Here is a 14603-nt window from a genome sequence, read left to right on the forward strand (position 1 = left end):
ACTAAACATCTTTCAGAAGCTCAAAAGGCATTTAAATTTTGTTTTTTCAGTGAAATGACTGTTAATATCCTTTCCTCAATTTTCTGTTTGGTTGTTGGCTTTTTTTTTTTCTCATTGAGTTGTAAGAGGTATTCATACATTAAGAAAATTAGCTCATTTATTTTTAGATTGGCTAAGGTATTATAATTTATTTTCAGCTTGTACGGCAGCAGGTGGTCTGACGGCAGAGTGGGCGGCAGCAGCTGGACACACCACAGAAAAAGAAGAACGCCTTCTTCTTTTTCAACCAGGCATTTACATTTTTTTCTGTTGCAAATTTTTTCAATCCTTGTCTTCATTGCTATTAAGTTTTTCTGTATTAGAAAATCCACTCCACTTCTAATATTTTAAGACAATTTCTGCTGTTTTCTTCTAGTCATTTCACAGTTTATTTTTCTCAGAAGTATCTTCAGAAAACAAGAAACACCATCCCATTTGAGGACTGCTGTGATACACACAGTTTCCAGGATGACACACGGAATGCTGAGTTCTAAGTGATCTGTCACCTGACAATCGGCTGGACAAGTAAGATTACAAGTATTTGAAATTAGATGATACATAGAAGAAGACAAGAGGAGGAGGAAAGACTGGATTGGCCAAACCCTAACACAGAGAAAGAATAAAAGTGCATTCCACCTTTTATACAGATTTTTTCCCACAATTAACTAATTTCATAATTGCCTATCTATTAAGATAAACAAAAACAAGGAAATAGCTTTTATGTGGTGACAGCAGCCCCTCGGCTGAGTATAAAAGTGGACATGGGATAAGGGGACTCCCACATTCGAAAAACTCACGGTCTTGGAAACCTACCCAGAACCTCCACCCTCTGACACCATGGTTAACTCTTGTGGCTCTGTCTGCTCCGAACAGGGCTGTGATCGAGGCCTCTGCCAAGAGACCTGTTGCCGCCCCAGCTGCTGCCAGACGACCTGCTGCCGCCCCAGCTGTGTTGTATCCAGCTGCTGCCGCCCATCCTGCTGTCAGACTACCTGCTGCCAGACCACTTGCTGTCGCCCCAGCTGCTGCCGCCCCATCTGCTGCCAGACCACTTGCTGTCGCCCCAGCTGCTGCCGCCCCATCTGCTGCCAGACCACTTGCTGTCGCCCCAGCTGCTGCCGCCCCATCTGCTGCCAGACCACTTGCTGTCGCCCCAGCTGCTGCCGCCCCATCTGCTGTCAGACCACCTGCCGCCCCAGCTGTGGTGTGTCCAGCTGCTGCCGCCCAGTCTGCTGTCAGACCACCTGCTGCCGTACAACTTGCTGCCGCCCCAGCTGCTGTGAATCCTCTTATTGAACCTCATATTGGACTATCAACCATGAGCCAGCCACTATTACACCAATATGAAAGTGTCATTTATACCAACTTGTCCATGTGTTAAATGGCCACCAGCTTTATTATCCTGTTATTCCACTAAGCAACTGGTGAAAGGGCATCCATCTACATTTCATACCACTCATTTTTCCCGTGGAACTCTTTCCAGTATTCAGACCTCAGATGCATGATGCAGCTGGACTAAACCTCTAAGTCTCTGATTGTTATGCTTGACTTGACCTTCAAAATTACATATTAACTGTTCTTCAATAAATATTATCTTAACATCAGAAATTCTGTTATCTTTTTTTCAATTATTTTTGAGCATTGGTTGTCAGTTTATTTTTTAGCATTATTTCTCTCAAGATAAAGACAAGTTTGGGTTCCCCCATGACCAGGAAAGAAAGCTGATTTTGTAAATATAATCTAATGCCTATATTATAGAAAGGACTTCATAAATTTTTCAAAAGAAGATAGCTCACTGTATTTAACTAACAAAAGTTTTGTATTCAATCAATAAAATGATTGATTATCTGTCATGTTCATTGCACTGTTGGGCTTTGGAGATCACATCAAGATTTGGGAGGCACAGGAGCTTCCTACAAGGAGCTCACCATCTAATCTTGGAAATAAGAAGAAAGAGCAAAGGAGATAGATTATGTTGGGTAGTATTGATCAGAGGAGAACTTTCCATCTTGGAGAAGAGTAAGACATAAGGAATAGATATATACACACATTTAATAATAGAATGAGTTAAGTCAGTACAGGGAAGATGTACAGGTCACAGACCCATGAAATGAAGAGGAGGAAAACATAGGAAAAGGTTTACATTCTTATGAGGATAAGAGTGAGACGAGCTAAGAAACAGTTGCTGTTGACCAAATGTGGTGGAGGTTAAACTTCGCTGGCCTCATCCCATCACCTCTAAGTTAATGATATGAAAGTCATAGGCAAACGAGGAAGCTCTTAGTCAAAGGTGGAGCCACACATGGACAAGGAAATATCCTCTTTGGGGAAGAGTCAGGGAGGAGTTGAGTAAGGATTTGAGTGGTAGGCAATGGTAGAGTTGTAAAGGAGAAGGACTCAGGCTGTAATTTTAAGCTGTGAGCTAAGAACGCACTCTTGGGATATGCTTAGACTCTACAGGCTTCTTGTATCTCAGGTAAGCTTGGTCATATTCAGGCAAGCAAAACGTATGTCTCCTGTAGCCACATGGCTTTGGTTGTTCTGCCTGATGTCACTTCCACATGAAAAAAATATATACTTGAGCAAAATACAGGAGTCAATAGAATAAAAATTATCCTAAGGAAAGGACCAAAAAAATTATAGATGTTCTAAAATGGGGAAATAATATCCTTTTCAGTAATGATAATAATCATGAAGGATCATAAAATACGGGCAGGAGTGCAGTAAGCAGTAATGCCAAGCCTGTCAAGGTGAAGCATAGATGCAGTGGAAAGTCATTGCAAATGATGGGGTAGCCACTCTGCTCATGGGTAGACAGCAGGAAGGTAAAGCGAGAAATATTGGTAGATTTCTCATTTTGATTAGTATAATTGCCATAGTAATGCATTTATACTTAAATACCAATTACTGTCCACACTTGTCTGGGATAGGCGAAGCAAATTGTCAAGAAATGTTATCTGTGTTGTCTCTACAGCTTGTGTCGCCGTGTTTAGAGCAGCCTCTCATCTCCCCATGACAAGTGAATGTCTTACCCAAGGCAGCCTAGCTCCAAGGAAGACCTCTGGTTGTTTCCTCTGTTCTTTAGCAACTGCTTTCCCTTTGGAAGTACAAACTTATCACAGTTTCTCATGTCTTCGAGATAATTTCCATTCCATAACCAAATAATATCAAATGGCCAAAGAGTTAAGGACTTTAGTTAGAAGCAAAACTTAGACAAGGACGAAGAAGAAAATGGCAAAAATTAAAGTACATTATCATATCAGTAGAGCAATACGGCATTAGCATCATAAAGAAAGTCACAATCTTTTTTTTTTTTTTTGAGACGGAGTCTCGCTCTGTCGCCCAGGCTGGAGTGCAGCGGGGCGATCTCAGCTCACTGCAAGCTCCGCCTCCTGGGTTCACGCCATTCTCCTGCCTCAGCCTACTGAGTAGCTGGGACTACAGGCGCCCACCACCAAGTCTGCCTAATTTTTTTGCATTTTTAGTAGAGATAGGGTTTCACCGTGTTAGCCAGGATGGTCTCGATCTCCTGACCACGTGATCCACCCGCCTTGGCCTCCCAAAGTGCTGGGATTACAGGCGTGAGCCACCGAAAGTCACATTCTTAAATTCAATATTTGATTAGTAGTCATTTACACTGAGGCAGTCATTGCTGTCTCATTAAGATTCTCATTGCACGTTTCTTGCTTGTTAATACTCATGCAAGTGTACACACATCTGTTTCAAATGGCAAGGGCTGAGAAATCTGTCAATGCAAACTCTGTATGATTGTGATTTTGTTCCTTTATCATTAACAGTTTTGTAGTATATAAAAACTGCATTTGTTTTGTTTGACTTTAATTTCGTTACTTCTTATGCCAGTTGCATCAATCAAAATATGGAATATTTCCATCACCACAAGAATCTCTAATGTCCTTTTATAATCACACATACTTCCCTCCCACTTCCACCTTCTTGTTAACCCCTTGAAATCACTGATTTGTTCTCCATTTCCGTAATTTTCTCATTTCAAGAATTACATATAAATGGAAACATAGAGCATGAAACTTTTTGGACTTGCCTATTTCACCCAGCATAATTTTCTGTTGATTCATCCTGGCTATTGAGTGTATCAATTAGTGCATTCTTTTTTGTCACTGAGAAATATTCCACAGTACAGAGATACCACAGCTTGTGTAACCATTCAACCACCAAAAGACATCTGGTTGTTCCCAGTCTTTGGCTATGGTGAATGAAGTTGCTATAAACATTCATGAACAGGTTATGGTGTACACATGTCTTCATTTCTCTGATATAAATGTCAAGGAGTGCAATTGCTAGGTGTTATGAGAGTTGCATATTTAGTTTTCCAAGAAACTGCCATTTTTCCAGAATGGCTATACCATTTTACATTCCCACCAGGAATGTATGAGTGATACAATTTCTCCACGTCCTTATTAGCATTTGGTGTTGTCTCTTTTTTATTTTAGCAGCCATGATAGGTGTGTAGTGATATCTCCCCTGGTTTTAATTTGACTTTCCCTAAGAGCTCATGATGTTGAACATCTTTTCATGTGTTGCTTTGCCATTCGTATAAATTCTTCAGTGAAATAACCCTTCATGTCTTTTGTCCATGCTCAAATTGGACTCTGCTTTTTTATTGCTGAATTTGAGAGTTCTTCATATATTCCAGAAACTAGTACTTTGTCAGGAATGTGGTTGACAAATACTTTCTGCTACTCTATAGTCGCCTTTTCATCTTCTTAACAGCATGTTTCACAGAAAAAAGGTTTTTAATTTTCACGGAGTCCAATTCATCAATTTTGTCATTTATGAATTGATATTTTCAATGTTAAGAGTAAGAAATATTTGTCTAGCCCTAGATGCCCCAAATCTTCTCCTATGTGTTTTCTCCTAAAAGTTTTACAGTTTTATGTTTTACACTTAAGTCCATGTGTAAGTCCATAAGTCATGCATTGTGACTTATGTTTGTAATGAGGTGTGAGATTTAGGTAGAAGTTTGTGTGTGTGTGTGTTTTTGTTTGGGGGATATGTATGTCCAATTTCTCCAGTGCCATTAGCTGAGAAAGGTTATCTTCCTCTATTGAATGACTCCTTCACCTTTGTCAAAAATCAGTTGGGGCTGGGCTTGGTGGCTCCTGCCTGTAATCCTAGAACTTTGGGAGGCTGAGGCAGGAGGATCTCTTGAGGGCAGGAGTTCAAAACCAGCCTGGCCAACATGGTGAAACCCTGTCTCTACTAAAAATACAAAAAATAGTCAGGCATTGTGGTGGGCACCTGTAATCCCAGCTACTCAGGAGGCTGAGGCACGAGAATCACTTGAACCTGGGAGGTGGAGGTTGCAGTGAGCTGAGATCATGCCATTGCACTCCAGCCTGGGCAACAGAGCAGAATCTGTCTCAAAAAAACAAAAATCAGTTGGGCATATTTGTGTAGGTATGCATCATCACTGTCTTTTAATTGGTAATTCTATTCCTATCATATTTATTGTAATATGTTTAGCCTCAGTTTTTAAAAGCGCTTTATTGATATGTAATTCACATACTGTTTAATTCATCATTTAACATATGTAATATATTGTTTTTACACAAACAACTTTGTGCAACCATCACCATAATTTAATCCTTCCTTTCTTGCTTTCTCCCTCCCTCTCTCCCATCTTTCTTTCCTTCCTTTCTTTTTCTCTCTCTCTCGCTCTCTCTTTTTCTTTCTTTTTCCTTTTCTTTCTTTCTTCCTTTCAAAATAGGGTCTCTGTAACCCAGGCTGGAGTGCAGTGGCACAGTCATAGCTCACTGCAGCCTTGAACTCTGGGACTCCAGTGATTCTCCCACCTCAGCCTTCTGAAGAGCTGGGACTACAGGTACATGCCACTACACTCAGCTAAATTTTTTTTATTTTTTACTTTTTGTAGAGATGAGGTCTCACTATGTTGCCCAGGCTGGTCTTGAACTCCAGGCCTCAAGTAACCCTCCCACTGTTATGCCCAGTCCGTTTGTTCCCCAAAGAAGACCACCAGAGTCCAGAGTCAAAGCCAAGCAGCAAGGATCTTTTACTACAAGTTCGAACTTGGTCCCTCCATTCCACAGCATACAAGAGGGCCCCGAACAATGCGAGTGCTTGCTTTTTATAGCCCGATGTAAACAGGATATGTAAAGTTACAGGGGAACAAGGTAATTCTCTCGGTTACAGCATTACAATTGGTTAATATTATACATTTAGCATTTTTTATTGGTTCCCGCTGTGTCCTTATCGGAGATTTCCCAGGTGGTGTTTTTTTTGAAGTTTGAGAGAAATATGGAGGAATGCGTTTGTGCTGGGCTCAGGAAGTTGAGAGATATATGATGGGTTGTGTTTGTGCTGGGCTCAGGAAGTTGGGAGATATATGGTGGGTTGTGTTTGTGCTGGGCTTGTGCTGGGCTCAGGGAGTTGGGAGATATATGGTGGGTTGTGTTTGTGCTGGGCTTGTGCTGGGCTCAGGGAGTTGGAAGATATATGAGGAATGTGTTTGTGCTGGGCTCGTGCTGGGCTCAGGGAGTTGGGAGATATGGGGAGGAATGTGCCTGTTTCCTTTCATTACCTTTGCCTCCCAAAGTGCTGGGATTACAGGCATGAGCCACTGTGCCCAGCCCTTGATTTCTTTCTATTATATTAAGTGGATTTTTTCTTAACATATTAATTTCTTTGAGTGTGTGTGTGTATGTATGTGTGTACAGTCTAAGGCTTAAGATATGCACCTTAATTTATCAGAATGTACTTCACGTTTATGCTTAGTTTCAGTGAAATATAGAAACTTTATTTTTATGTAGCTCCAGCTCCTTTCCATTTTTGTGCTATTACTACTATATATGTCTATTATGTAAAAGTCCAACAATATGTTCTTATAATTATCACCTTATGCAATTCTATGTCTTTCAAACAAGCTGAGTAAAGAGTAAAGACCAAGTATATATTTGCAGAGTTACATTAACCTTTTTATTTGACCATTCTCTTCATTTCTTCCTGTGGACTTGTTCCCATCTGGTATCATTACCCCAGTCCAATAGCTTTGCTCCCATGGATTTCCTTTGCGTTTACCTCTCCAGTTATTATAGAACCAACAATACAATTATTTCCACACTGTTTTATGCAATTGCTTTTTACATCAGTTAAGAGAGGAGAGGAAATGTGAAAATACATACAATTTTGCTGCACAGCCGTCTGACCTCCAGAGCTGATCATAATCCCAGAACTCTTCAGCTGCCTCTCCACCAGCTGTGTGTATTTAACTTTTGACTTCTTTGCTTGTATCAGGCTTCTATCTCAGAGCTACCAACCTCACAATCTCCATGGTTTCTGACAATCCCCTTAGGCATGGAGTTCTCCATGGTTTGTATCAAATAAAGTCAATCTCCTCAGGCAGAACTATGAAACCCTAGTCTTTAAGGTCTGCCTTTACCTCCAGACAGAATCCCTGTGACACTGCACTGGGACTATGATAAGGACCCACTTTTTCCAAGATGACCTCCCAACCCTGCTAGTGAACACTTAGGTTGCCCTGCCCTCACCTCATCCTCTCAGCTTTCCCCTCCTGAAAGGTGGTACCTCTTCCCCATCAGCAAGATGAGGTACAGGTGATGAGATTTTGCCTCACAGAAGACAAATAAACTCGACCTAGTGTAATCAGGGGGGCTTAGTACTTTTACTGGATGGAAAAGAACCAGGTGCATCCACTAGTGCACCTCTCTGCAAGGACACTAAATCAGTGAGTTTCCCAATAATTGTAGATAACAAGCAGAAGAAGGCACTTCTGCCCATGTGCTGGGTCTCCATGTGGCTCAGGGAAGTAGCCACTCTCATCCAACAACAAGGCGACTGGTCTTCGACCCACACAAGCTCCAGCAGAAATACTGATTTCCTCTCAAGTCATTAAGTTCTTAGTCTTTCCCATCTTGTTTTATTAATAAAAAGCCTGGCTTATGATTATATATTTTACAGAGCGCTACTCCTGATTTATCTTCTCGAGAAGACAAAGTCACAGATGTATTTTATTTTAGGCGATATTCTCATGGATGGAATTGCACCAGCAAGGAGTTGAAAAGTCATGGCCCTGGACCCTCTCTCCTGGGCATCTTCCCAGAACATGTTTGGCAGGTTTTTCTTTTTTTAAAAATAAATACAGATTTCTAGGCTGCACTACTGGGTATTGTGTATCACTTTGTTATTTCAGAGGGAGAATAATTTAATTTGCAATTTTGGTCCTTAATAAAGTGATATTAAGCCTATAATTAAGCCTTATTCTTAAGCCTATAAGAACAAGTTAATGACATGGTGAAATATGCCAAATCCATTGCTTGGAATTTCTTTCCCCAACTCACGAACCCCTGTCTTCACTTGCAGCCATGTCCTTCCTCATTGCTCAAAAGTGACTCTCTGTGGGGACATTCCTCTGCCTCTTTGCAGGCCCTCATGCCAGCATTCCACAGTGGGGATTACTTCATTCTCATTGACTTTCTTCAGCTGCCACCCCATCTGCTGTGTGTCCTGGACCCACATTTCCAGACGAGGCTTTGGTTGACTCATGGTTGAAAGAGGAATGTATGGACACCTAGTAACAAATTGTCAGTCCCATGACAGCCAACTGGAGTAGAGAGCTGCATTCTGGAAAATTAGATGACACACACAAGGAAGGATGACAAGAGCTGATTTGGAAGAAAAAATAGTAGATTAAAGTATATCATAGAAAAATAAATTATATCTGACATTGAAAGAAAAATGTTTACAATTATCTAATTTAATATTTGATTCTTGGGGGGAGGTTCCAAGATGGCGGAATAGGAACAGCTCCAGTGTACAGCTCCCAGCGTGAGCGACGCAGAAGATGGGTGATTTCTGCATTTCCAACTGAGGTACCAGGTTCATCTCACTGGGGCTTGTTGAACAGTGGGTGCAGCCCATGGAGCAGGGCGGGACACCGCCTCACCCAGGAAGCGCAAGGGGTTGGGGAATTCCTTTTCTTAGCCAAGGGAAGCCTTGACAGACGGCACCTAGAAAATCGGGACACTCCCACCCTAATACTGTGCTTTTCCAACGGCCTTAGCAAAAGGCACACCAGGAGATTATATCCCACCGCGCCTGACTGGGAGGGTCCCACACCCACGGAGTCTCCTGTGAATCCTCCTGCTGTTGAATGTCATTCCTGACCATCAGCCCTGAGTCAACAACCGTGTTTCCAATGTGCTAGTCATTCTCATTCCCTTTGTCCACTGCACCTGGCATTGTTCTCATCTGTTACTACATTTACTCCTCCCATCACTCATACCACCAAGCAACTATATAAAAAGCAACAACTTAAACTAATGACGCACAAGACCTCCAGGTCCTGTGCCTATTACTTTGGTGGTCAGTCGAATGACCAGATGCCTCACACTACTTTATTAGAATGGGTGCCTAATCTTATAATTGCTTTGCATGGTCTAGGCTTTGCAGTGAACTATGTGTGATAAAGTGACTAAGTCTCAATAAATTAATACTCTCTTGGTATTGGAAACTGTTTTGGCCCTCAAGTTTTTTTTAGTGTTGATTATTTATTTGGAGAAAAGTTTGCATTTCTGTTATGTGAACAAAGAAACAGATTTTGCATATATGAGCCAAAACCTATGTTAGAGAAAATGCCAAATAATTCATTTTTTTCCCCAAACGAGTGCCCACTTTACCTGTTGGCAAGTTTATTGAGACCAAACAATAATTTCATTTTTTTTTTTTTTTTTTGAGACAGAGTTTTGCTCTTGTTGCCCAGGCTGGAGTGCAATGGTACAATCTTGGCTCACTGCAACCTCCGCCTCCTGGGTTCAAGTGATTCTCCTGCCTCAGCCTCCCTAGTAGCTGGGATTACAGGTACCCACCACCACGTCCAGTTAATTTTTTGTATTTTTAGTAGAGACAGGATTTCACTATGTTGGCCAGGCTGGTCTCAAACTCCTGACCTCAGGTGATCTACCCGCCTCAGCCTCCCAAAGAGCTGGGATTACAGGCGTAAGCCACTGTGCCTGACTTGAATTTCTTTTCCCCCTCTCCCTCTCCCTCCCCTCCCCCTCCCCCTCCCAACAGATTCAAGTACCAGAGACGGGATGAGAGCTCAGTTTGCATGTCCTGGGAATTCCTTGCTCACTGACCATTTTTGGTTACAGCTGAGCACACTGATGACTTGACTTCCAAATGTTAAGATCCTATACTTTTGAGGTTTCATTATATTTGCAGTGGATCTGTGACTAAACCGTTTTCCAATAAGGGCTGCTACAAAAATCGTGGGCATGGTATGACCCACAGATTGGAAAGCATGACATGTAGAACTACTCCAAGTCAAGCTTCCCATGACACCTGATCTACGGAAGAAGGTGGAATATTTGTAAACATAGATGAGGCTCACAAGGAAGGACAATAAGATGGTTCAGGAGGACAGGGCAGATGGAGTGAGAGTCAATACATTTAGCTTAAAATGTTTAGCCAGCATCTGAACCAAGACGATATATACAAAGAAAGACATGCAAGATGGACTTCAAGAAGAACCAATTCGATAAATTCTAATCCACTAGGAAAAAATTATTTTTCATTTAAGTTGGAAAACATAATTGCCTAATTTAGCAATTGCTAAGTTATTAGAATAAACAATAACCAGAGAAGATCTCCCTCAGCAGGGTATAAAAGGGGATATAGGGCGAGATTTCCAGATTTTAAAAATATAACATTTTGGAAACCCACTTAGCACCTCCTCCCTCTGACACCATGGCCAGCTCTTGTTGTGGCTCTGTCTGCTCTGACCAGAGATATGACCAGGGCCTCTGTCAGGAGAGCTGTTACCACCCCAGTTGTTGCCAGATCACTTGCTGTGGGACCACCTGGTGCTGTCCCAGTTGCCACAGGCCCCAGTGCTGCCAGTGCCTGTGTTGCCAGCCCCCCCACTACTGCCCCAGCTGCTGCAGTTTTAGTTCCTGCAGACCTTCTTGCTGTATCTCTAGCTGCTGTTGTCCCTCCCACTGTGATTCAAGCTGCTTCCATCCTATCTGTTGCCAGACGACCTGCTGCTACCTCAGCTGCTGTGTGTCTAGCTGTTGTCGCCCTAGCTGCTGTGTATCAAGCAGCTGCTGCCCTTTCTGCTGCCAGACCACCTGCTATAGAACAACCTGCTGCCACCCCATCCGTTATGATCATTCAATGTCCTGCTCTAGGTCCATGAACCGTCTTGTCTTGATCCTTCCTTCCAGGCAGAGAGCATCTATTCACAGAACATGTGGACTTCTTGATGTCATGAACTTACAAACAGACCCATGCATTGATTCAGAAAACCCCAGGCTCCATATTATTTATTCTCTTTTATAGGAACTTTTATTGCTAGTGAATCATAATTTACAGCCAGATTTTGCATCGAATTGTTTTAGAATTTCTAATTCTGATTCAAAATACAGAAGTCTTCTAATATTCCCCTTCTAGCTTTTTTCTTCCTAATGTTTTTCTGTGGAATCCATTTTCATGTGGAATTGTCTGATGATCTCCAGTAAAACTTCTTATCATTCAGAGGCACCAAAATTACTCATCTCATTATTCGTTAATAATGAAATGGTCTGTGCATATTTCTATCTCTTTTCTTGTGCAACACAGGAGTACATGTTATCAGGAGACCGTACAATAGAAAAATTAAAATGGTATTCACCGGTGAGATTTTAATCTAAAATGGAATTCAGTTCCACAGCAGAAATAGGAAAATGTTTACAGGGAGGTATCATTGAACATAACACATGTAACATGAGACCTGTGAATTGCAATTGTCTCCAAAAGAGAAAGTCCTCAATAAACTACACTCCGTGAATTGATTTAAACCAATCTACATAGTGGAAGCTCAGTGTATACAATAGTCCATGGACTCGAGAATTAGAACTTTGGCTGAATTCTGATTGTACTGCACACCAACAATGGTCTTGGATATGTCGCTTCAACTCTCTCAAACTAGGATTGCTTTTCTCTAGAGAAAGGATCACAATGCCTGCTTATTAAGATGTTCATAAAAACTCAACAAATAAAGGTGCATGGTGGGGTAATGAAAGAATGCTCCCTTTTACTTCCAAGTAGCATCATACGTATGCCTGTGTGTGTTACTTTTTATTTCAAAATAACTATAGATTCAGGGCCAGGCGTGGTGGCTCATGCCTGTGTTCCCAGCACTTTGGGAGACCGAGGTGGGCGGATCATGAGGTCAGGAGGTAGAGACCATTCTGACTAACACAGTGAAACCCCGTCTCTACTAAAAATACAAAAAATTAGCCAGGCGTGGTGGCACGCACCTGTAGTCCCAGCTACTTGGGAGGCTGAGGCAGGAGAATTGCCTGAACCTGGGCGGACAGAAGTTGCAGTAAGCCAAGATCACGCCACTGCACTCCAGCCTGGGCGACAGAGCAAGACTCCGTCTCAAAACAAAAACAAAAACAAAAACACACAAACAAAAAACAATAAAAATTAAAAACAAAAAAACAAAAAACTATAGATTCACAAAGGTTTGGGAAAGAAGAGCAGCAAAGTCTCATGTACTCTGTACTCAGGTTTCCCTGATGATTAGATCTTACATAACCACAGCACATATCAAACTCCAGAAACTGGCCTTGGTACAATCCACAAAGCTTGTTCCGATTTTACCAGTTTTACGTGCACTTGTGTGTGTATGTCTGTGTGCAGTTCTGTACAATTTTATCATGTGTATAGATTTGTGTAACCATCATCCCCATCAGATACTGAATTGTCCCATCTCCAGAAGGTCACACCTCTTCCTCAAAGTCATCATATGCAACCCCTGGAAACCCCTATTCTGTTCTCCATTGTTATAATTTTGTTTTAAGAATAAAATAAAATACAGAATCTTATAATATGTAATCTTTGGTTGTTGGGATTTTACCATCAGCATAATTCTCCTGAGATCCTCCAAGTTATATCAACAGTTTATTCCTTTTTATTGCTGAGTAGTATTCCATATTGAAAGGCATTTTAGGTGTTTCAGGTTCAGACTTATTTATTTAGAAAAAATGTAGCCTCGCCTCCCCGAGTGCCAGAGCAACCGGCCTGAGCCACCGCGCCAGCACTTTGGGAGGCCGAGACGGGCGGATCACGAGGTCCGGAGATCGAGACCATCCTGGCTAACACGGTGAAACCCCGTCTCTACTAAAAAGTACAAAAAACTAGCCGGGCGAGGTGGCGGGCGCCTGTAGTCCCAACTACTCCGGAGGCTGAGGCAGGAGAATGGCGTGAACCCGGGAGGCGGAGCTTGCGGTGAGCAGAGATCCGGCCACTGCACTCCAGCCTGGGTGACAGAGCCAGACTCCGTCTCAAAAAAAAAAAAAAAAAAAAAAAAAAAAAAAAGAAAAAATGTATTGAGACTTTCCACTTGTAGGTGAAATTTGCCACTTTTTAGTTGCAAAACATTCTACTTCTAGTATTCTTGAAATTAGCAAATTCTACTGTATTTAAAAACTTCTTCATCCTTAAGGCTTTAAAAATGTTCGTAATAGGCCAGGCGCAGCGGCTCACGCCTGTAATCCCAGCACTTTGGGAGGCAGAGGCAGGCAGATCACCAGGTCAGGAGATCGAGATCATCCTGGCTAACATGGTGAAACTCCGTCTCTACTAAAAACACAAAAAACTCACTGGGCATGGTGGCGCATGCCTGTAGTCCCAGCTACTTGGGAGGCTGAGGCAGGAGAGTCGCTCGAACCCAGGAGGTGGAGGTTGCAGTGAGCTGAGATGGCGCCACTGTACTCCAATGTGGTGACAGAGTGAGACTTCATCTCAAAAACAAAAAAAAAAATTAAAAAAATTATACTCCATCTACCACTCTGTGTAATAAAATAGGTATGATTTAGGTAGAATTTATTTAATTTTTGTTTACAGTCTTCACGTGAATTATCAATTCTGTTTCTCCAGACTATAAGTAAAATTTAGCAGCAAGTACATACAGTGACTTTTTTCCTGCTTTTTTTTTTTGAGTTTCTTTAAAAAAAAATCCAGTGTGCTGTCTATAGGAATTTCTCATCATGGTTCATGCTCTATTGCTCCATTATCATTCATATGGGACTGTCGGTTTTGGTATTAGAGCCATCTAAAAATTTTCTCTATCTTGGTAGGTGGGAGGGTAACATGAATGTATCCATTTATCAAAACTCATCACATAGTACATTTTGGATTTGTGCCTTTCTGCTTATGTAAATTTTACAAAATTATAAGAAGTAAATAAAAAAATAAAAATATTGATTTATGAATAAACCTACCACATTGTTACATTAGCTAATGTCCTTTAATCCCAATTCATTTCTTTTCAAAAACTTGTTTTTTGAGAGCTGGGGTCTCACTATGTTGCCTAAGCTGGACGTGACCTTCTAGGCTCAAATGGTCCTCCTGCCTCAGCCTCCCTAGTAGCTGGGACTGCAGGTGTGCACCACTGTGCCTGGCTAATCTAAGCACAATTATTTTAGTTGAATTACACTACTATGACCTCCTTTGATCTCGTTTTAATGCATTACATTACAATTATGTGTGTGTGGTCCTCA

General features: G+C 41.6%; 1 protein-coding gene across 3 annotated transcripts; it reads left to right on the forward strand.

The window, feature by feature from the left end:
* Nucleotides 1-284: 284 nt before the first annotated feature.
* Nucleotides 285-13677, forward strand: KRTAP4-1 (keratin associated protein 4-1). Of its 3 annotated transcripts, none has more exons than XM_073005316.1 (2): nucleotides 285-1330; nucleotides 10928-13677. In XM_073005316.1, the coding sequence occupies exons 1-2, from the start codon at nucleotides 877-879 to the stop codon at nucleotides 11392-11394; spliced, it is 921 nt and encodes a 306-aa protein (XP_072861417.1). In that variant the 5' UTR covers nucleotides 285-876; the 3' UTR covers nucleotides 11395-13677. The 3 variants fall into 3 exon arrangements, with proteins under 3 accessions (XP_072861417.1, XP_072861419.1, XP_072861418.1); XM_073005318.1 differs by lacking the exon at nucleotides 10928-13677 and having other exon boundaries at nucleotides 285-1123; nucleotides 1193-2446; XM_073005317.1 differs by lacking the exon at nucleotides 10928-13677 and having other exon boundaries at nucleotides 285-2446.
* Nucleotides 13678-14603: the final 926 nt, after the last annotated feature.

This window comes from Chlorocebus sabaeus, chromosome 16, assembly GCF_047675955.1.
Source record: "Chlorocebus sabaeus isolate Y175 chromosome 16, mChlSab1.0.hap1, whole genome shotgun sequence".
Lineage (NCBI taxonomy): Eukaryota > Metazoa > Chordata > Mammalia > Primates > Cercopithecidae > Chlorocebus > Chlorocebus sabaeus.

Coding starts and splice junctions, on each gene's coding strand:
- KRTAP4-1 (XM_073005316.1), top strand. CDS start 877: ATGGTTAACTCTTGTGGCTCTGTCTGCTCCGAACAGGGCTGTGATCGA. Junction 1,331..10,927: donor CAGCTGCTGTGAATCCTCTT/ATTGAACCTCAT, acceptor GGTGCTGTCCCA/GTTGCCACAGGCCCCAGTGC.